We start from the raw sequence: 24540 nt of genomic DNA, 5'->3' as shown, positions 1-24540 counted from the left end.
GTACTACATTCTGCAGGTCTGACAAGGGATGCTGGGATTTGTAGTTCAGTAACAGAAGACCACAAGCTGCAGGTCTGACAAGGGATTCTGGGATTTGTAGTTCATTAACAGTTAGAAGACCACAGGCTGCAGGTCTGACAATGGATGCTGGGATTTGTACTTTAGACTACAGGTCTGACAAGGGATTCTGGGATTTGTACTATAGGCTACAGGTCTGACAAGGGATGCTGGGATTTGTAGTTCAGTAACAGAAGACCACAAGCTGCAGGTCTGACAAGGGATGCTGGGATTTGTAGGTTAGTAACAGTTAGAAAATTATAGGCTGCAGGTCTGACAAGGGATGCTGGGATTTGTACTACAGGCTGCAGGTCTGGCAAGGGATGCTGGGATTTGTACTATAGGCTACAGGTCTGGCAATGGATGCTGGGATTTGTACTCTAGGCTACAGGTCTGACAAGGGATGCTGGGAGTTGTACTACATTCTGCAGGTCTGACAAGGGATGCTGGGATTTGTACTACATTCTGCAGGTCTGACAAGGGATGCTGGGATTTGTAGTTCAGTAACAGAAGACCACAAGCTGCAGGTCTGACAAGGGATTCTGGGATCAGTAGTTCATTAACAGTTAGAAGACCACAGGCTGCAGGTCTGACAAGGGATGCTGGGATTTGTAGTTCAGTAACAGAAGACCACAAGCTGCAGGTCTGACAATGGATGCTGGGATTTGTAGGTTAGTAACAGTTAGAAAATTATAGGCTGCAGGTCTGACAAGGGATGCTGGGATTTGTACTATAGGCTGCAGGTCTGGCAAGGGATGCTGGGATTTGTACTATAGGCTGCAGGTCTGAATATGGATGCTGGGATTTGTACTCTAGGCTACAGGTCTGACAAGGGATGCTGGGATTTGTACTACATCTGCAGGTCTGACAAGGGATGCTGGGATTTGTAGTTCAGTAACAGAAGACCACAAGCTGCAGGTCTGACAAGGGATTCTGGGATTTGTAGTTCATTAACAGTTAGAAGACCACAGGCTGCAGGTCTGACAAGGGATGCTGGGATTTGTAGTTCAGTAACAGTTAGAAGACCACAAGCTGCAGGTCTGACAAGGGATGCTGGGATTTGTAGTTCAGTAACAAAAGACCACAAGCTGCAGGTCTTACCTAAGGGATGCTTGGATTTGTACTATTTTACTACAGGTCTGACAAGGGATGCTGGGATTTGTAGTTCAGTAACAGTTAGAAGACCACAAGCTGCAGGTCTGACAAGGGATGCTGGGATTTGTAGTTCAGTAACATTTAGAAGACCACAAGCTGCAGGTCTGACAAGGGATGCTGGGATTTCTACTACATTCTTCAGGTCTGACAAGGGATGCTGGGATTTGTACTATAGGCTGCAGGTCTGGCAAGGGATGCTGGGATTTGTACTATAGGCTGCAGGTCTGAATATGGATGCTGGGATTTGTACTCTAGGCTACAGGTCTGACAAGGGATGCTGGGATTTGTACTACATCTGCAGGTCTGACAAGGGATGCTGGGATTTGTAGTTCAGTAACAGAAGACCACAAGCTGCAGGTCTGACAAGGGATTCTGGGATTTGTAGTTCATTAACAGTTAGAAGACCACAGGCTGCAGGTCTGACAAGGGATGCTGGGATTTGTAGTTCAGTAACAGTTAGAAGACCACAAGCTGCAGGTCTGACAAGGGATGCTGGGATTTTGTAGTTCAGTAACAAAAGACCACAGCTGCAGGTCTTACCTAAGGGATGCTTGGATTTGTACTATTTTACTACAGGTCTGACAAGGGATGCTGGGATTTGTAGTTCAGTAACAGTTAGAAGACCACAAGCTGCAGGTCTGACAAGGGATGCTGGGATTTGTAGTTCAGTAACATTTAGAAGACCACAAGCTGCAGGTCTGACAAGGGATGCTGGGATTTCTACTACATTCTTCAGGTCTGACAAGGGATGCTGGGATTTGTACTATAGGCTGCAGGTCTGGCAAGGGATGCTGGGATTTGTACTATAGGCTGCAGGTCTGAATATGGATGCTGGGATTTGTACTCTAGGCTACAGGTCTGACAAGGGATGCTGGGATTTGTACTACATCTGCAGGTCTGACAAGGGATGCTGGGATTTGTAGTTCAGTAACAGAAGACCACAAGCTGCAGGTCTGACAAGGGATTCTGGGATTTGTAGTTCATTAACAGTTAGAAGACCACAGGCTGCAGGTCTGACAAGGGATGCTGGGATTTGTAGTTCAGTAACAGTTAGAAGACCACAAGCTGCAGGTCTGACAAGGGATGCTGGGATTTGTAGTTCAGTAACAAAAGACCACAAGCTGCAGGTCTTACCTAAGGGATGCTTGGATTTGTACTATTTTACTACAGGTCTGACAAGGGATGCTGGGATTTGTAGTTCAGTAACAGTTAGAAGACCACAAGCTGCAGGTCTGACAAGGGATGCTGGGATTTGTAGTTCAGTAACATTTAGAAGACCACAAGCTGCAGGTCTGACAAGGGATGCTGGGATTTCTACTACATTCTTCAGGTCTGACAAGGGATGCTGGGATTTGTACTATAGGCTGCAGGTCCTACAAGGGATGCTGGGATGTGTAGGTCAGTAACAGTTACAAGATTATAGGCAGCAGGTCTGACAAGGGATGCTGGGATTTGTACTACAGGCTACAGGTCTGACAAGGGATGCTGGGATTTGTGGTTAAGTAACAGTTAGAAGACCACAAGCTGCAGGTTTGAGATGGGATGCTGGGATTTGTACTACAGGCTGCAGGTCTGACAAGAGATGCTGGGATTTGTAGTTCAGTAACAGTTAGAAGACCACAAGCTGCAGGTCTGACAAGGGATGCTGGGATTTGTAGTTCAGTAACAGTTAGAAGACCACAAACTGCAGGTCTGACAAGGGATGCTGGGATTTGTACTACAGGCTGCAGGTCTGACAAGGGATGCTGGGATTTGTACTATAGCCTACAGGTCTGACAAGGGATTCTGGGATTTGTACTATAGGCTACAGGTCTGACAAGGGATGCTGGGATTTGTATTACAGGCTACAGGTCTGACAAGGGATTCTGGGATTTGTACTATAGGCTGCAGGTCTTACTAGGGATGCTGGGGTTTGTACTATAGGCTACAGGTCTGACAAGGGATGCTGGGATTTGTACTACAGGCTGCTGGTCTGACAAGGGATGCTGGGATGTGTTGGTCAGTAACAGTTAGAAGATTATAGGCTGCAGGTCTGGCAGGGATGCTGGGATTTGTAGGTCAGTAACAGTTAGAAGATTATAGGCTGCCTGTCTGGCAAGGGATGCTGGGATTTGTAGGTCAGTGACAGTTACAAGATTATAGGCAGCAGGTCTGACAAGGGATGCTGGGATTTGTACTACAGGCTGCAGGTCTGACAAGGGATGCTGGGATTTGTAGTTCAGTAACAGTTAGAAGACCACAAGCTGCAGATCTGACAAGGGATGCTGGGATTTGTAGGTCAGTAACAGTTAGAAGATTATAGGCTGCAGGTCTGGCAAGGGATGCTGGGATTTGTACTACAGGCTGCAGGTCTGACAAGTGCTGCCGGGATTTGTACTATAGGCTACAGGTCTAACAAGGGATGCTGGGATTTGTATAACAGGCTGCAGGTCTGATAAGCCATGCTGGGATTTGTAGTTCAGTAACTTAAGACCACAAGCTGCAGGTCTGACAAGGGATTTTTAGGTAAGTAACAGCTAGAAAACTACAGGTCGAAGGTGTGACAAGGGATGCTGGGATTTGTACTATAGTCTACAGGTCTGACAAGGGATGCTGGGATTTGTACTATAGGCTACAGGTCTGACAAGGGATTCTGGGATTTTACTACAGGCTACTGGTCTGACAAGGGATGCTGGGATTTGTAGTTCAGTAACAGTTAGAAGACCACAAGCTGCAGGTCTGACAAGGGATGCTGGGATTTGTAGTTCAGTAAAAGTTAGAAGACCACAAGCTGCAGGTCTTACAAGGGATGCTGGGATTTGTAGGTCAGTAACAGTTAGAAGATTATAGGCTGCAGTTCTGACAAGGGATGCTGGGATTTGTACTATAGGCTGCAGGTCTGACAAGGGATGCTGGGATTTGTGCTATAGGCTACAGTTCTGACAAGGGATGCTGGGAGTTGTACTATAGGCTGCAGGTCTAACAAGGGATTCTGGGATTTGTACTATAGGCTACAGTTCTGACAAGGGATGCTGGGAGTTGTACTATAGGCTGCAGATCTAACAAGGGATTCTGGGATTTGTACTACAGGCTGCACATCTGACAAGGGATGCTGGGATTTGTAGTTCAATGTCAGTTAGAAGACCACAAGCTGTTGGTCTGACACGGGATGCTGGGATTTGTAGTTCAGTAACAGAAGACCACAAGCTACAGGTCTGACAAGGGATGCTGGGGTTTGTAGTTCAGTTCAGTAACAATAAGAAGTCCACAGTCTGCAACTCTGACAAGGGATGCTGGGACTTTTAGGTCAGTAACATTTAGAAGATTATAGGCTGCAGTTCTGACAAGGGATGCTGGGATTTGTACTATAGGCTGCAGGTCTGACAAGGGATGCTGGGATTTGTGCTATAGGCTGCAGTGTCTGACAAGGGATGCTGGGATTTGTACTATAGGCTACATGGTCTGAGAAGGATGTGGGATTTGTACTATATGGCTACAGGTCTGACCAGGGATGCTGGGATTTGTACTAGTAAGGCTAACAGGTCTGACAAGGGATGCTGGGATTTGTAGCATATAGCTACAGTTTGAAAGGAGCGGATTACTATAGGCTGCAGGTCTGACAAGGGATGCTGGGATTTGTAGGTTCAGTGACAGTTACAAATTATAGGCTGCAGGTCTGACAAGGGATGCTGGGATTTGTACTTAGGCTGCAGGTCTGACAAGGGATTGCTGGGATTTGTAGTTCAGTACATGAAGACACAGCTGCAGGTCTGACAAGGGATGCTGGGATTTGTATCATAAAATAGAAGCACAAGCTGCAGGTCTGACAAGGGTTGCTGGGATTTGTACTATAGGCTACAGGTCTGACGAGGGATGCTGGGATTTGTACTATAAGATGCAGGTCTGACAAGGGATGCTGGGATGTGTAGGTCAGTAACAGTTAGAAGATTATAGGCTGCAAGTCTGACAAGGGATGCTGGGATTTGTACTACAGGCTGCAGGTCTGACAAGCCATGCTGGGATTTGTAGTTCAGTAACTTAAGATCACAAGCTGCAGGTCTGACAAGGGATGCTGGGATTTTTAGGTCAGTAATAGCTAGAAAACTACAGGCTGAAGGTGTGACAAGGGATGCTGGGATTTGTACTATAGGCTACAGGTCTGACAAGGGATAGTTAGAAGACCACAAGCTGCAGGTCTGACAGGATGCTGGATTTGTACTACAGCTGCAGGTCTGACAAGGGATGCTGGATTTGTACTATAGGCTACAGGTCTGACAAGGGATTCTGGGATTTGTACTATAGGCTACAGGTCTGACAAGGGATGCTGGGATTGTACTATAGGCTACAGGTCTGACAAGGGATGCTGGGATTTGTATTACAGGCTGCAGTATGACAAGGCATCTGGATTTGTACTATAGGCTACAGGTCTGACAAGGGATTTGGATTTGTACTACAGGCTAAGGTCTGACAAGGGATTCTGGGATTTGTACTATAGGCTGCAGGTCTTACTAGGGATGCTGGGTTTGTACTACAGCTACAGGTCTGACAGGGATGCTGGGATTTGTACTACAGGCTACAGGTCTGACAAGGGATGCTGGGATTTGTAGGTCAGTGACAGTTACAAGATTATAGGCAGCAGGTCTGACAAGGGAATGCTGGGTTTTACACAGGCTGCAGGTCTGACAAGGGATGCTGGGATTTGTAGTTCAGTAACAGTTAGAAGACACAAGCTGCAGGTCTGACAAGGGATCTGGGATTTTGTAGTTCAGTAAAATTTGAAACCACAAGCTGCAGGTTTACAAGGGATGCTGGGATTTGTAGGTCAGTAGCATTAGAAGATTATAGGCTGAGTTCTGACAAGGGATGCTGGGATTTGTACTATAGGCTGCAGTCTGACAAGGGATGCTGGGATTTGTGCTATAGGCTACGTTCTGAAAGGGATGCTGGGATTTGTGCTATAGGCTACATGTCTGAGAAGGATGAGTGGTTTGTACTATAGGCTACAGTCTGACAAGGGATGCTGGATTTGTACTATAGGCTCGTTCTGACAGGGATGCTGGATTTGTACTATAGCTACAGTTCTGACAAGGATGCTGGGATTTTACTATAGGCTGCAGGTCTGACAAGGGATGCTGGATTGTAGGTCAGTGACAGTTCAGATTATAGGCAGCAGGTCTGACAGGGAGCTGGGATTTGACTACAGGCTGCAGGTCTGACAAGGAGCTGGATTTGTAGTTCAGTAACAGTAGAAGACCACAGCTGCAGTCTGCAAGGGATGCTGGGATTTGTAGTTCATAAAAGTTAGAAGACAAAGCTGCAGTCTGACAAGGTTGCTGGGATTTGACTATAGGCTACAGGTCTGACGAGGGTGCTGGGATTTTACTATAGGCTACAGGTCTGACAAGGGATGCTGGGATGTGTAGGTCAGTAACAGTTAGAAGATATAGGCTGCAAGTCTGACAAGGGATGCTGGATTTGTACTACAGGCTGCAGGTCTGACAAGCATGCTGGATTTGTGTCAGAACTTAAGACCACAAGCTGCAGGTCTGACAAGGGATGCTGGGATTTTTAGGTCAGTAATAGCTAGAAAACTACAGGCTGAAGGTGTGACAAGGGATGCTGGGATTTGTACTATAGGCTACAGGTCTGACAAGGGATTCTGGGATTTTACTACAGGCTACAGGTCTGACAAGGGTTGCTGGGATTTGTAGTTCAGTAACAGTTAGAAGACCACAAGCTGCAGGTCTGACAAGGGATGCTGGGATTTGTAGTTCAGTAACAGAAGACCACAAGCTGCAGGTCTTACCTAAGGGATGCTGGGATTTGTACTATAGGCTACAGGTCTGAGAAGGGATTCAGGGATTTTACTTCAGGTCTGACAAGGGATGCTGGGATTTGTAGTTCAGTAACAGTTAGAAGACCACAAGCTGCAGGTCTGACAAGGGATGCTGGGATTTGTAGTTCAGTAACATTTAGAAGACCACAAGCTGCAGGTCTGACAAGGGATGCTGGGATTTGTACTACAGGCTACAGGTCTGACAAGGGATGCTGGGATTTGTGGTTAAATAACAGTTAGAAGACTACAAGCTGCAGGTTTGAGAAGGGATGCTGGGATTTGTACTACAGGCTGCAGGTCTGACAAGAGATGCTGGGATTTGTAGTTCAGTAACAATTAGAAGACCACAAGCTGCAAGTCTGACAAGGGATGCTGGGATTTGTAGTTCAGTAACAGTTAGAAGACCACAAGCTGCAGGTCTGACAAGGGATGCTGGGATTTGTACTACAGGCTGCAGGTCTGACAAGGGATGCTGGGATTTGTACTATAGGCTACAGGTCTGACAAGGGATTCTGGGATTTGTACTATAGGCTACAGGTCTGACAAGGGATGCTGGGATTTGTACTATAGGCTACAGGTCTGACAAGGGATGCTGGGATTTGTATTACAGGCTGCAGGTATGACAAGGCATTCTGGGATTTGTACTATAGGCTACAGGTCTGACAAGGGATTCTGGGATTTGTACTACAGGCTACAGGTCTGACAAGGGATTCTGGGATTTGTACTATAGGCTGCAGGTCTTACTAGGGATGCTGGGGTTTGTACTACAGGCTACAGGTCTGACAAGGGATGCTGGGATTTGTACTACAGGCTACAGGTCTGACAAGGGATGCTGGGATTTGTAGGTCAGTGACAGTTACAAGATTATAGGCAGCAGGTCTGACAAGGGATGCTGGGATTTGTACTACAGGCTGCAGGTCTGACAAGGGATGCTGGGATTTGTAGTTCAGTAACAGTTAGAAGACCACAAGCTGCAGGTCTGACAAGGGATGCTGGGATTTGTAGTTCAGTAAAAGTTAGAAGACCACAAGCTGCAGGTCTTACAAGGGATGCTGGGATTTGTAGGTCAGTAGCAGTTAGAAGATTATAGGCTGCAGTTCTGACAAGGGATGCTGGGATTTGTACTATAGGCTGCAGGTCTGACAAGGGATGCTGGGATTTGTGCTATAGGCTACAGTTCTGACAAGGGATGCTGGGATTTGTGCTATAGGCTACATGTCTGAGAAGGGATGCTGGGATTTGTACTATAGGCTACAGTTCTGACAAGGGATGCTGGGATTTGTACTATAGGCTACAGTTCTGACAAGGGATGCTGGGATTTGTACTGTAGGCTGCAGGTCTAACAAGGGATTCTGGGATTTGTACTACAGGCTGCATGTCTGACAAGGGATGCTGGGATTTGTAGTTCAATGTCAGTTAGAAGACCACAAGCTGTTGGTCTGACACGGGATGCTGGGATTTGTAGTTCAGTAACAGAAGACCACAAGCTACAGGTCTGACAAGGGATGCTGGGGTATGTAGTTCAGTTCAGTAACAATAAGAAGACCACAGTCTGCAACTCTGACAAGGGATGCTGGGACTTTTAGGTCAGTAACATTTAGAAGATTATAGGCTACAGGTCTGACAAGGGATGCTGGGATTTGTACTATAGGCTACAGGTCTGACATGGGATGCTGGGATTTGTAGTTCATTAATAGCTAGAAGACTACAGGCTGCAGGTGTGACAAGGGATGCTGGGACATTCAGAACATGAGTAACAGTGACTGGGAAGTTGCAGCTCAAAACTTTTTCCTTTAAAGCTTTTTAAGAAGTCAGTTCTATATACAAAGTGAGGTCTAAAGAGAAATATGGATATTAATAGTATTGGAGGGGAAACAGCAAGTGGCCAACTGTCGCTCCAAACACTGGGTGACCCCTGTTATATGGGAACATGGGGATTTCAGACTTTTGCCCTTAATAATTGCTTAACTGTTACTGAAAAGCTTTTTAATAAGTAAATGTTATATACAAAGGAGATATGAGAGAAATATGAATATTAATAACATTAGAGGAGAAACCTGAACAGCAAGTGGCCAACTGTCAACTGTCACTCCAAACACTGTCAGTGACCCCTGTTATATGGGAACATGGGAGATTTCAGACTTCTCCCCTTAAGAATTTCTTAACTTTCCCTTAACAGCTTTATTAAGAAGTAAATGTTATATACAAAGTGAGATACAGAGAGAAATATAAATATTAATAGCATTAGAGGAGAAACCTGAACAGCAAATGTCACTCCAGATGTTGCTATAGTGACCCCGTTATATGTTAACATAGGAGATTTCAGACTTTTTATTATTTCTTAACTTGCACTTATTTTAAATATAAAGCAATTGGAATCCCAAATATTATTTTATACTTATTTTAAATATAAAGCAATTGGAATCCCAAATGTTATTTTATACTTTCTGTATTTAGCCTGACAGGTGTGTAGTCTCCCTGCATCCCTGTTCCTTCCCCAACCCAACTCTCCTATAATCTATTAAAATGACAAAACCAAGGCTAATATCCCAGGTGCCACCTAGTGACTCAATTTAGTAGTGATTTTCTTCATTTATATCATTATTTTCCATAAATTGTCCCCCAGTGTGTGCTGTGCATCCACTTACCTCTGATCCCAGAAATGAAAGTGAGAAATCCGTTATTTAACTGTCAATTGTCTGTGCGGCCAAATGCCAGGATGTACTTCTGTGTATTTATCTTGAGTTGTCTGTAGTCTGCCTGTTTCCCCATTCCTCCCATAATGATATTTTCTATTAGAATATACACAAAACCAAGGCTAATATCCCAGGCACTAGCCAATGTTACACTCAAATAGTGATTTCCTTAATTTCTAATTATTTCCCTTTATGCCCCCGTGTATCAATGCTCCGCTCACCTCTGATCCCAGAAATAAGAAAGTGAGTTTACAGCCAATCACGTTTTATGTTTATATCCTGATAGTGATTGGCTACAAGTTCAGCACATGTTTACATGCTGTTTAGATAAGTGGGACCCCAGTAAGGAGATGTGGGGGTTCAGCTCATGAATCTTTGATAAGGAAAATTAATTCTAATGGCCAGTGTAAGAAGTCTCAATGACTGAGCCCTATTGAAACCTCCCATGAGCCTCTATGGATATGAAGCTTACACAGAAGATATTTACCTGCCCTGGGATGTTGTACCAGATGCTGAGGGAGCCCCATTCTGCCATCTTTAATACTGGCATCAACATTTTCTCCCAGTGTGGGTTTGCCAGTGACATTCCCACAGTAGCCATTATGCTGCTCTGTCATAGATCTCCCTTTCTGATTGAAGGTCTCCACCTCTACCAAAGGTTCCCATCCTTCTTGTACCTCTGTCCTACCGAGAGGTAAAGTCCTCACACCATTGGGGAGTCACTGGGAAATTGGGGTAACAACAAAGGTAAAATGTATAATGTTCGTCTTTAATTCTTATGGCGTAACTAGATGTTACTGGGCCCCACAGCAAATTAATTTAAGGGCCCCCAACATATCCAGTGTTTGTCCTGTTTTACCAATATATGTTCAAATTGCTCATCAATGAGAGCCTTATGGGGCCCCCTGCAGCCGCAGGGTCTGCTTCCTCTGTAGTTACGCCCCTGCTTATCACACAGACCAACTGCAGGAAGTTTATACTTATATAAGTTGCGCAGATTGCAGATATGAGCAAGACCAAGAGCAAGAAAACATTTACGCCTCCGTGTCCTTTCCATTGGAGTCAATAATCTCTCCCAGTGGGCTCCTCATAAATTGGATTAGTGGATTTCAATTTTATAAGAGGGGATAATTCCCTATCCTGGGATGTTGGTGTCTCCCTAATAGGGAACATTTCTGCCTCCATGCACTTTCCATTGGACTCAATACTCTCTCTCTCTCTCTGCCAGGTCACAACCCCACGTTTTTCTTGGAGGCCTCCGATGATGAGATCTCCCTCCTGGGCTGAAGATTTCTGTCTTCCTGAGGACTAAGCAGCCCCTCCAGTTTGAACGGTGAGCTGGGAGCGGCTAATTGAGGGGGTGCAATGAGACCATGACCTCAAACTTTATTCACACAAATACAAAAGGTCTTCTGCACTCAAACCATTATTGATTTAGGACATTTTGTGCCTTAAGCTATTAAAAAATACCCTCCCCTTTAATCAAAACAGGGATTGTTTGTCCATACCTGCAATTTACCTATTTTTCTGTGTGACTACAGTAATTATACACACAAATACAAGAGGCCCTCTGCACTCAACCCATTATCAATAGATTTAGGACATTTTGTGCATTAAAAATGCAAATTGCAATATATTCAATTGCTGCTCGGTGCCATATCAAATACCAACAGTTAGTGCTGCTGTTAAGCTCACAGTTAGTATTATCCTTAAATAGCTTAAAAAAAAGATCATAACTGAAACAAGACATTGAACATCTGATTTGCTAACGGACTTGCTGGGCTTAAAACTGTAAATAAAATGTTATATATATCGCTTTAGTATTTCAGGCGAATACTGAGTGGTGTAGAAAAACCTGTTTCATTGGTAGTTCATTGGTTAGTCTCGATTCCCTGCATCACTAAGCACATGGTTTGTATTCACCAGGCACACAGGGGTTCACTTGTGAGACGCACAGAACGGATATCAGGATGGAAGTGTGAATTTTCAGGACAATATCTGCTGCAGATACATGGGTGTTAAAGGATTTATATACCAGTGTTAACATGTTAGCAGAGACAATTACAAAAAAAAAAAAAAATATATATATATATATATATGTATGACCAGGGCAACATCAAGGTCAGCCACCCACCCACAGGGTGACCAATCTCCCCAGATACCACCCCCATCCCTCAAACAAACACTAGGAGACAGAACACAATTCATAATTGAACCACAATGTGATTAACAATGTGTTAAAACCCTGTTTTAACCCTGTCCTGTCTGATTTACAGTACCTGCCCCCAAGTTATTGGGCTGCCCATGACCTACCCTACCATGAAACTTCCCTGCTTACCTTGACCGCCAGGTCCCCACTAGGGTTGCCATATTTTCTTATATTTTTTCCCGGCTGGTGGGGGGCAAGAACAAAATGGGCGGGCCGTGATGTCAAAAGGGACGGGCTGTGATGTCAAAAGGGGCTTGCTGTGATGTCAAAAGGGACGGGGCCATAGCACGGAGAACCAAAGACTGAGGAGTAAAGATAAGTTACTTGGGGGGCGGACCGAGGGCTCTTTTTGAAGGGTATTACAAATTTACCGGCAGCTACATTGCAGGTAAATTTGTAATATCGGCCCCGGCAGGTGTTTTACCGGCTAGGGTGGAAACCCTAGTTCAGGCCTCTCCTATTCATATTCCAGTCTCTTATTTAAATCAGTGCATGGTTGCTAGGGTCATTTGGACCCTAGCAGCCAGATGGCTGAAATAGCTAACTGGAGAAATGCAGAATAAAAAGCAAAATAACTCAAAAACCACAAATAAAAAAGAATTGCAAATTGTCTCAGAATAACCCTCTCTACATCATACTAAAAGTTCATTTAAACTAGGGATGTACCCAATCCACTATTTTGGATTCGGACGAAACCCCGAATCCTTCGCGCAAGTTTCAGCCGGATACTGAGTCTGAATTTGCATATGCAAATTAGGGGTGGGAAGGGGAAAATGTAAAGTCGCGATTTCCCTCCAGCCCCTAATTTGCATATGCAAATTAGGATTGGGGCTGAATCCTACTGAAAAAGGCAGAAGCCTGACCGAATCCTGGATTTGGTGCATCCCTAATTTAAACAACCCCTTTATTGCAGCACTGAAAAGCTTAGCTACTGCGTGACTAGCGTTGCCACCCAATCAGAGCAGATATCAGCAGCACACCGTAGATATGAACAAACGTGTATTTTATTGCATCAAATCATTTTAAACAGGGAAACGTTTCGGGCCGCCCGGGCCCTTTATCAAGCTTGATAAAGGGCCCGGGCAGCCCGAAACGTTGCCCTGTTTAAAATGATTTGATGCAATAAAATACACGTTTGTTCATATCTACGGTGTGCTGCTGATATCTGCTCTGATTGGATAATTTGGCCCTGTAACAGGCGTGGGTCCTTCAGTACAGCACCTGGTACCGCAAAGGTATGTGTTCAAGGTTTTAAGCTCTCTACTTCGGTTTCTCCTTAGCATTGCCACCCAGTGGTAGGGGCGGTAACTAAATGGGCGGCCATGACATAAAAAGGGGGCGGATCGTCTGGTTGTGCCCCAAAAAGGGACGGACCACATCGCGAGAGGAGCAGAAGATGAAGAAAAGTGGTGTTTCTGAAGCAAACACAGCAGTTTTACTAGTGCAGGGCAACACTGCATTTTATTTGTATTACTTTAAAACAATTACATTTTTTGATGTTACTGGTCCTTTAATGGAGAAGGAAAAGCGTTTTTACTTGGGGTGCCAAAATGTTGGCACCCCAAGTGATCCTATTTACTTACCTGACACTCTGGGACTAGGGTTGCCACCTTTTCTAGAAAAAAATACCAGCTTTCCTATATATTTATCTTTTTCCCTATTAATAACATTGGAATCAACCATCATTTTTACCGGCCAGGACGGTAAAATACCAGCCAGGTGGCAACCCTATCCGGAACGGTGCTCCTATCAGCAGAAAACTGAGTTCCTCCAGCGAGCACCACGGATTGATCCTCTTCCTGCTACTTTACTCTTCAAATTTCCCAGGGCAGACACATATGCAGCAGAATGAAATAGTTGTCGTTTTTGTGTTAAAGTTTGGTTTTTCGCTCTACTGCACATGAACAGCCACACGAAGAAACCGGAAGAGGGTTGCTCCATGGTGCTCACTGGAATAACCCCAGTTCGGTTTTCGCCTGATAGGAGTCATGGGATTTCAGGTAAGTAAATAGAATCACTTGGGGGGATGCCTAACTTTTGGCACCCCAAGTAGAAAGTGCCTTTCTCCTTTAAAGTAACAAATAGATGACGATAACATGTTATGTCCGTCTGGATTTTGTTATACTATTGCCCATAGTATCTGTTTGCGGGATGCTGGGAGTCGCAAGTTTTACCATGGATGCTGCAGGTTGGCCTGCTGTGTTTTATGTCGGCAAGGCACTATAACGCATGTGACTTCTGCTTCCTGTATCTGAGATGATTTAGTGAGTATTGCATTGACTTTCTCTGTGTCTGTCTGTCATTATGTCTGCAAGGAAGACATTCAAGGAGCTATGTTAATTGCTAATACTGGTTTGAATCCAAAGCAAACAGCCAAAAGAACTTGATTGTGTAACACAGAGGATGAATCAAGTCGACTACACGCTCTGAGCAGCCTGCAGACTGTAAATACTGTATACAAATATTGCAAAATCAGCATCTCCTCTTTACTTACCCGTCTGCCAATGACGCTGTGGTGCATTATAATTCACCCAATTCCTAGACCAACACATATCCACAGTGCATGTATATTGGTTAGGATTGGTGGGCTTCCATATACATACTGTACCAATAATCATATGAAACTATTACTTATTAGTTCAGGACTGAGGCCAGTTGTAAGTTCCAATTAATATTTTCCTGCCTTCTTTTGGATCATCCAGAAGATAGGAATCGTTTCATGAATTTGCTTCCCTACGAATGGATGATGCATAATTCCACATTCGAAATATAACTTTGTAGCATTGGGGTCTTGTGTTCAATTTGCAATAATGCTGCACAATCCCTGTGTAAAATTTTGAAGGTAATGGAAGACAGTAGGTGGAATGCTGGGAGTGGTCATGATTAGCCAACAAACAAACAAACACAGTGGGGTTCACTTATAATCAAAACTCGAATTTTTACCGGAGTAGAAACCCATAATAGTAACCAATGAAATGGTGCGTGGGATCAGCCAATTGTTTTTTGGTGTGATCTCTGTAAAGCAAATTGATGTTAATAATGGAAGGGCAAGTAATGCTGCTACCTATGGAGCAAAGGCGGAAAGGGGTAACCAGCCGGTACCTACATGTTCCAGCGCAGCACAGTAAGAAGTATTAGAACACCGGCAGAAAATGTATATTTGTATAATGTATTCTTTCTTTAAAGACAGTTCCAATCAAACCGCACTTACTTACTCGGCCCAATTTTCTTTGTGGGTGCAAGTCCTTAAAGGGATCCTGTCATCGGAAAACATGTTTTTTCAAAACGCATCAGTTTTCAAAATTGAATATAAAAAAATCTGTTTGCTCTTTTAAGAAATGGATTTCAGTGTAGAATTCTGCTGGAGCTGCACTATTAACTGATTCATTTTGAAAATATTTTTTTTCCCCATGACAGTATCCCTTTAAGCCTGTTCACAAAGGCTTCTTCATACCACGTAAATACATATCCATTGACAGCACTCCAATTTTCATTAAAACCGCCTTTAATCTTTGCAAAGATTTGCATAGCAGAACAGCAACATGGTGCAACGTTTTGAGTGGCACTCCACTCTTTTTCAAGCTTGATAAAGAGTGGAGTGCCGCTCGAAATGTTGCACCGTGTTGCTGTACTGCTATGCAAATTTTTGCAAATATTAAAGGCGGTTTTAATGAAAATTGGAGTGTCGTCAATGGATTTGTTCTTTCTTTAAAGAGACAGGATACCCTCTTGTGTGCAATGACTAGGGCTTGTGCCAAATGTTTTTTTTTTTTTCTTGATCTTGATTTTTTTTTTCCAACAGGAAGTTTCAAGATACTCCATGTTTGGTCCTGGTGAGGTAAGTAATTAGATTCCCTGTGCACAGATAATCTCCCTGCATAATTTGCTCCTAGTCACAGCCGAAGAAAGACGTTGTATACGGATAAAATAGCAACAGAAGGATCGAAGTAAGCGATTTTGTTTCTGAAAAAAATAGTTCACTATTGGACAGATCAAGATGTTTTATAGTTTGGCAAAAGCAAGGATTACGGTAGCTCCCTTAAAGGGAAACTCCGGCTTCCAAACCAAAAAAAAACCCTGACATACCCAGCCCAGTTATGTTTCTTCAAAAAGTATGAATAAATAAGCATTTTCTATGCTGAAATCCAGCTGTTCTTCTCTTTCTGCATCATTTGAAATCCTGGCAGGGAAGGAGGGACTAAATACTGATGTTACAAATTGTAACAACTTCTCCACAGCTTACAGACAGCATGCAGGGACTACATAAACCACAATGCATTGCACTGCTATGTTACTTTCCTTATTGAAATCACATGTGCAGGGAATTGTGGGGTTTGGAGGATGCAGGCTGAGGACAGCTGGCTGCTGATACAAAGTAACAGTTGTCAGCCAGCTCAGCAAAGTAGTCAGACAGATCGTAAGGAAAATAGGGGGCTAGGTTTAGGGAACTGTTCCAGACCATTAAAAATCATGAAAAGTCTGCATATTTTTTAATATTTATACCTTGCAAAGTACATGATATGGCATATGTATACATAGAAATACATACAACTGTAAGCAGCACCCACATACTCTAATGGAAACAGGACAGTAAGGCACGGTCTACCTCTTATTTCAAATTCCAAATGCACATACAGAGTAACAGAGCACACAGAGCCAAAGCTGATTTTTTTTCCCCATTTTTACTAGGCTTTGTTGATGACATAATATCCCATTTGTTAAGAACAATATTTATATAAAAAATAAACTCTGGAGTGATCACATTACAAAAATGTCCACGTACACTTCAGTATCCATACATGCAAGGCTAGGTTACACTTGTCTGGCCTGAGCACAACGCACATGCATTCGATTGCTCTCTTCCAGCTTTTTCTCACAGGATGCCCAGAACCATTGAACATTGGTTACATTAACAAGATATTGCCAGGAACTGGAACATGTATATTAAATAGAAACAAGGTTTTTTTTGTTTGTTATATACCACTACTGAAATGTGAGGCTTATTCTTTCTGCACTTATACAGAATCCAACACTGCTGTCACTCATTTATATACCCCCCTTCATTCTCTACAGTACTTCAACAATAACGCTTCCTTAATTTTCCTTAATCTTTCAATACATTCTCTATGAATTCCAACCATTGCTTTGGGTTAGGTGTGGACAGCAATGTTGCTGTACTACAACTCTCAGCCCAACCTGGATCTTGTTAAGTAACAAAGTACAAACTCCTCGCCAACCTAGTATTTAACGGTTTCATTTTTAGAGGTTACAACTCTACGGCTGCTGCACCTGAACTGGCAGCTATGGGACGGGGTGGTGTAAATACAGTACAAGCTAATTTACATGCTGGGAATACTAGATTATCACAGGAATGTGTATCCAGTTGAGAGATGGTTATATATGCACACCAAAAGTAGGCAACATAAACTTGCGTCCAACGTAAAGCTTGTGGTCACCATATTTTATTTTGAATACAGAATTATCTATATGATTGTATTTAGTTTTATATTCTGGCCTCTTAGTTATGCAGGGCAATTTTGGGAGAAGTAGAGGACATAAATGAAATATTATCATTGCCAATTGAATGAAGATATCCTTGAAGATCTCCAGATGGTAGGGGCTTGCTCTAACACTGTCAATTACAAAGGGAAGAGAGAGGTATCTAGGGTAAAAATAAATACCCATAGTGCTGATGTTGGACGCCGGTCTGCATTGCCCCATTAATGCCAGGAATTAAAGGAAACACTAGTAAATGGGAAAATTGAACCATTCTCAAGCCTACATTTAGTTAGCGTCAATACAAGCTTTGCTACGTTGCCAGGCAAATATCAGTCTGTAGCATCTGGAATAAAAGTATTATTCTGTTAAAGGCATGAGGAACCTGGTGGGCTGAACTGTTGGTCCCAGACAATGAGCATGGCCAGTAATAGAGGAAATTAAAATTATTCCATAGCCGCCCCAGTTCAGCCTCTTAGACGGTTCTTCTGTCTCAGGCCACGTGACACCGAGCCAGGCATTTGACCATGTTACAAAGGGCCGGCATCCAGTCGTATCCATGGAGAGACGCCTGCTGGTCCCCCAAATGTCATTGTTGTTCCCCCAAAGTCGTCGCCTCCCTCCAAAGTCCAATTTGAAAACCTACTCAATAAAGATACATTCTTAAATAAGAATAAATAGATTAACTTCATGGAGGGAAGCCACGGCTTGCTCGGTATCATCAGCTAACTAAGATCTATCACTACTGTGGCCCTTCCGTGTCATCATTTCTCCAGAAACGCAGCCGCTGCCATCGATGACCTTATGCTGCTTCTGGTCGATGCTTTCAGATCTTCAATTTCGGCATTTAATCTGCCGATTACCCATTCCATTGCATCCCGGCCCTGCAACAGAAAAAGGGGTTTATTGACAGAACTTCCAACAGCATTGGATAAAATCATAACCTTGAATGGATCAGCCAATCTGAATGGGCCATGTAGCAGGCAATAATGACTGGGAAAAGGATAGAAGAAATTGCAATTACAATTTTTTTCAGCAATTACCTCCCACAATAGAGGAACAGTAAGTTGCACACAGGCAGCACTTACCTTGTTTGCATTGGAAGAAATGGTATTTGCCATCATTCCCTCTAAGTAACTGCTCAGACTGACCCCTTTCACTGCAATGATGGCTTCCTGTGTGAGCACGGTTCTGAAACAAAATACATTCATTATTTCATTTGATAATGAAAGGAAGTAGTGTTCTGGCTATTATGTTACACATCCAGCCACTCCAGTCTTTATTTTTTTTTACATTTTTGGCTAAGTATATTAGAAACATTTTTTATTTTTGCACAGCCTCTCTATTTACCCAGTTTTATTTTTATACTGAACAATTCCTTTAAAGTACATGTGCCATTCATACTGTTACTTACTTTCCAGGGTCTTGGGGGTGCGGCTTATAAATGAGTCTTTCATCCACGGACACCATGTTTGTGAATGTTATCTGCAATAAAGGCAACAGCCTGTTAGTCCATGGCAGTCCTGACTACTATGGAAGTGACAGCAAGAATAACTGTTAGAGTAGAAAGGGGGAGTGTAATAACATAGAAAAGACCACAGGGTCAGACTTACATTGGAGGATTCTAGCTCCATTGTTCTTTCTACGGGATCCACCACGGAATGTTCCTGAACATAGGTCTTTGTTCTGGATGCCCCAATAATCTAGAAGACAACAAGAAATGTATAGCATTAGGCATAGCTCACATACTGTTTATGTGCAGTCAAGTGCCACAATTATAAAACTGTCAGTAATAAAGGCATATATGCTGATAAGGACTAAATAAGAGGCGATGCTATGATTATCACTGGGGGTAGCATTTTCCTAAACACAGCAGACTTCCTGTCCCTAACTCTCTAGAAAGAGCAAGAAAGGGAAGATTCTTTATATCAACTCACCGACTTGACGAGGGAAGGCATCCCCCACTCCGTGCTGAGGAGCCGGTCACTGTGGAGTTTGCCGCTGGAGTCAATGTGTCGGTTTAATACGTCCACGCCAACTACACTTGGGTTCATGGGATTGGGATATTTCTGCATGGCGGCTGTTGTTACAGTCTCCCATGGGTGGCTGAAAGAAAATCAGGAAAATTATAAATTCCGGTATATATCCATATCTTACACAAGCAAGTGTGTCCTTGTAATTTTAAGTGATGTCATCAGTGCTTAGTGAGGTCATTTGTATGACATGACTCATCGAAACATGTATTATAAGAAATAACGTACCCCCTGTTTTAAAATATCAGGATATTAAAAGTCACGTTGGAATCGCATGACTCCCTAGTGACTTCTAATGCCCTTCTATGTCACCAGATAGAGTCCTGCGTGGGTCCGTTTTTTGGAACCCGTACCCGCAACCCAGACCCGCTGACCATTAAGAATCAGGAAGTGCTGCATTTTAAACCGGAAGTGACATCATGGGAAGTAGGCGTGATCAGAAAAAAGGAACAAAAATCCACACCCGGAACTTCTACACGCAGCCCGCAGGTTTTTGAGGGTAACCCGCAGGTACCTGACCCGCTGCAGGACTCTATTACCAGGGGATAAAATATTCCCTGTATAATAAGTATGTAGGCTAGCACTGTCAGCTATTATTGAACAACTCTCAAAAACCACATGCAGCTTCTGGAAGATACAGATCCTAATCAACACATTGCTATTTCTCGTTTTCAGTCACAGTTCTGGCAAAGTTCAGCCCTGCCCCTTCTATGTTTCTCTTTTACACAATGCCATAAGGCAAGGCCGCAAATTTGTGGCTCGACCCCATCCGCAGACTAATCAGCCAAGCTTGGAACCGATTGTGTCAGAAACATGGGGAGTGTTCTCCTGTCTCCTTCAGCACAAAATTAGGCAACAGGCCAGGACAATTTGTACTTGCAACAAGGCCACCTATTCAGTGTACCGGCACAACATTGGATTATGTAAGGGACACACCTCTGATGGTAATGTCCAAACAGTACATTGTTTAAAGAGACTGATTTTAAAAATAGCCTTCTTTCCTAAAGTGCCTCTGTTTATAATCTCAGCAGTTTTGTTAACTGGAACAAATCAATTTCACATGAAGCAAATACTGAGATGAAGCCACAGACTGAGCCACGGAGCAGAGAAATATTTAAAACCGCAGGCTGAGCAGCAGAGCAACGTATAAGAGATAGGCGGAGCAACGTAGAAGACACGGGCAGAGCAACGTAGAAGACACGGGCAGAGCAACGTAGAAGACACCGGCAGAGCAACGTAGAAGACACCGGCAGAGCAACGTAGAAGACACCGGCAGAGCAACGTAGAAGACACCGGCAGAGCAACGTAGAAGACACCGGCAGAGCAACGTAGAAGACACAGGCAGTAGAAGACACCGGCAGAACAAAGTAGAAGAGACAGGCAGTAGAAGACACAGGCAGAGCAATGTAGAAGACACCGGCAGAGCAATGTTTAAGACACAATCATAGCTGATCTGTATGAGAGTTTGTCATATATGTAACACAATACAGCAGAAAACTAAAGTCAGATGGAAATAGGGATCACGGGGCAGCAGATGGTTCTACAGGAATAAGCACATGGGGCGGCACATCACTGCCTGACACTACTGACCTTTCCTGTTCTACATCAGAACCAGATTCCTACTCTGCTAAGGCCCAAGCCTTTCCCGGCACCTCTATGAACTGTGTGTGTGTTTGTAGGTTCATTACACAGCAATGTGCACCACACAACCCCCCCCCCCCACACTGCACCGTTACACAAAGCACAAGGGATAAAATCATGGCTGCAGGCAAATCTCTGCTTACAGACACTCACAGACATGCAAATAAGACTCGTTATAACTCAGGTTTCATATCATGCGACAGTTGCACAACTGCATTTCTCCCTAGACATTCAGCGAGATAGGGCCCTGCAGCAGCTGCACCTCTGCAACAACACTCCAACACAATGTATCCACCCATGGGGTAATATTGTAGGTCCGGACAACGGACAACGGATGTGTGTTTGTGCCACGGGATTAGTGCACATTCCTGCACAACAAGCAGCCCTGACCAGTTAGTTGTGGATAAGGAATGTGTGACCTCAGTGACTCTGTAAGGTGAGGAGACACTAAAGCTTCCCAAGGGCACAGCCAGCAATAAAGTTATCTAAGAAACTTTCCCTGCCCCATGCTGTCTAGAGATAGAGAGAGAAATGAATTCCTTCTATTAGTAAAAGGGAGCATTGATTTGCAGATGCCTAAAGCTCTTGGGCCCATTAAAGTAGAACTAAACCCTAAACATGAATAAGGCTAAAAATGTCATGCTTTATATACTGAACATATTGCTCCAGCCTAAAGTTTCAGCTTGTCAATAGCAGCAATGATCCAGGACTTCAAACTTGTCACAGAGGGTCACCATCTTGGAAAGTGTCTGTGACACTCACATGCTCAGTGGGCTCTGATTGGCTGTTGAGAAGCTAAGCTTAGGGATCGTCACTAATTATCCAGCAGAAAATGAGCTTCCCCTGTAATATAAGCTGATGCTACAGGGCTGATTATTAAATTCTGATGCTAATTGCACTGGTTTCTGTGCTGCCATTTTGCAATTATCTGTATTAATTACTAATCAGCCTTATATTGTGACATTTCTATTCTATGTGTACTGTATATTGTGAGTTGGTCCCAAAGCTCAGCAGTACAGAGCATGTGCAGCAGAAAAGAAGATGGGGAGCTACTGGGGCATCTTTGGAGGCGCTGATTTTCTCTGCTAAAGGGCTGTGGTTGCCTTGGGCTGGTACAGAAGCCCAAAACATAATGTACAACATTTCTAGCTACTTCTTTATTTTAACTTTCCTTGTCCTTTAAGACATGCCAAAAAAAGGAGCTAGATAGTGGGACATCCACTTTCACCTTACAGGACCATGCTTCTTTATATAGGGCCCATATTATGTGCACAGAATCTATGGCACCCAGGGCCACTCTACACTATCTGCGACAATCTATGGTACCCATGGCTACTCTACACTATCTATGACAATCTATGGCACCCAGGGCCACTCTACACTATCTGTGACAATCTATGGTACCCAGGGCCACTCTATACTATGACAATCTATGGTACCCAGGGCTACTCTACACTATCTAGACAATCTATGGCACCCAGGGCCACTCTACACTATCTGTGAGAATCTATGGCACCCAGGGCCACTCTACACTATCTGTGACAATCTATGGCACCCAGGGCCACTCTACACTATCTGTGAGAATCTATGGCACCCAGGGCCACTCTACACTATCTGTGAGAATCTATGGCACCCAGGGCCACTCTACACTATCTGTGAGAATCTATGGTACCCAGAGCCACTTATTACACTCCCTTAATCAGTCTATTATAACCAAAGCAGCTCATTGTACAATGTAACAGTCCATAGTCCTCCAGGGCTACTCTTTTGTCTACGGGTCCCAGAGGGGCTCATTACGGGCAGGAAGCCGTTCTTTAGGAAGAAGAACATACACTGAACTCAGAGGTCCATGGGAAATATATTAGCACATGTATTTGAGAGCAGAGATTATCGTATAGAGGGGAAGAACTGGGGCTGCGGATCAGCAATTACACAATGTACGCACGAGCAGATACAGGGGGGAGGGGACACCAGAAGGAGTGGATGGATCGTGAGACAGGCACCAGCTTCTAGAACCCCTAGTGCAAGTTACATTCCCCGTTCCTACAGTGCCGCCCACCCCATGCCGGGCCTCTGCCGTTACTCACTCGAACACATGCTCCGATGTCCAGATCCTCATCCTGCAGTCTCCCTGACTTGCCTACGAGTGACAGCGGATCCGGCACTGCGCGGAGCATCATGGGACCGATAACGTCACTCCCTGCGTCAGAGCCTGTGGGCTGAACTTGGTGCAGGGACCGCCCACTTCTACTGTAAAAGCCTTAGGATACGACCTTCAGCTGCAACTTCTAGTCACATGTCTGTACCTATATATATGTGTGTGTGTGTGTGTGCTGTATGTTATATGTCTATATAAGTATATTGTGTCCCTTCTCTGTATATTTGTATTTATACATATGGGAAAGAGGTGCCATATTGTTTCCCTTAGACAGTACAGTATGAGGGTGTAGCTTATTATGTGCCCAGAACATTCCTTCTCTGTATATTTGTATTTATACATATGGGAAGGAGGTACCATATTGTTTCCCTTAGACAGTACAGTATGAGGGTATAGCTTATTGTGTGCCCAGAACATTCCTTCTCTGTATATTTGTATTTATACATATGGGAAGGAGGTGCCATATTGTTTCCGTTAGACAGTACAGTATGAGGGTATAGCTTATTGTGTGCCCAGAGCATTCCTTCTCTGTATATTTGTATTTATACATATGGGAGGAAGGCGCCATATTGTTTCCCTTAGACAGTACAGTATGAGGGTATAGCTTATTGTGTGCCCAGAACATTCCTTCTCTGCTGTCCCCCTGCACTGTCTGTCTCTCTGTATCCAAATATAACTAGCAGCCGGCTGCCAAGGACATGCTGAGTGCTGGGAATGATGTAACCGGCCGGGCTGGATTGTATAAGTAGGGGAAAGGTGATTTTCTCCCGTCACACTCAGTGCTGTTCCACCTGGAGGGCACCTGGGGCACTTTGTGAGTCATTTAGAAGACACTTTCAAAGGTAAAACACAGCTGAGACTTTTTCCAAAAAAAAGCCCTAGAGATCAAGGTGCCACGTGACAGATAAGAGACTGACGCAGCTCTCCTGCTGTTTCCCACTCGCAGGCGCTGTAGTTTGGGATTCAGTATGAGACCAGACTTGTGCTGTGCGTGCAGCCTGACACTATTCTAGCACAGCTCCCCTGTTGTACGTATGTATATTTTTATTTGTTGAACGCTCCTTGAGGGCAAAGCACTGTACAGCAAAACAATAAATTAGTAACAAACAAGGGGTCACTGCATTAATAAGTAACAATAAGTGCATTATTAGAAATACAATTCACATAAATATAAAATATAATTACAATACAGATTAAGTGCTCAGTATCAAGGAGACAAAAGGATGGAGGACCCTACCCCGTAGGGCTTACAGTCTAAATGTACAGACACAATTCAGGGG

The 24540-nt window shown here is 43.8% G+C and overlaps 1 protein-coding gene and 1 long non-coding RNA gene across 2 annotated transcripts in view; one reads left to right on the top strand and one right to left on the bottom strand.

Annotated features, from left to right (window-relative positions):
* LOC121398901 overlaps positions 1–11793 on the top strand; it is a 28755-nt gene extending 16962 nt beyond the window's left edge. The window contains exon 6 of the long non-coding RNA XR_005964604.1: positions 10952–11793. This is a non-coding gene — a long non-coding RNA (uncharacterized LOC121398901). The remainder of the gene's footprint in view (positions 1–10951) is intronic.
* A 4612-nt stretch (positions 11794–16405) lies between these two features.
* Positions 16406–23282, bottom strand: prelid3b.S (PRELI domain containing 3B S homeolog). Its single transcript, NM_001094606.1, is given in 6 exon segments — positions 16406–18312; positions 18517–18619; positions 18843–18913; positions 19042–19131; positions 19366–19534; positions 23190–23282. Coding segments are annotated over 6 exon segments (585 nt in total). The 5' UTR covers positions 23222–23282; the 3' UTR covers positions 16406–18192.
* Between the last annotated feature and the right edge of the window lie 1258 nt (positions 23283–24540).

The sequence above is a fragment of the Xenopus laevis genome, chromosome 9_10S (assembly GCF_017654675.1).
Source record: "Xenopus laevis strain J_2021 chromosome 9_10S, Xenopus_laevis_v10.1, whole genome shotgun sequence".
Taxonomy (NCBI): Eukaryota; Metazoa; Chordata; class Amphibia; order Anura; family Pipidae; genus Xenopus; species Xenopus laevis.
Note: the sequence above shows the minus strand (reverse complement) of the source record. Positions and strands in the feature narration are given on the sequence as shown.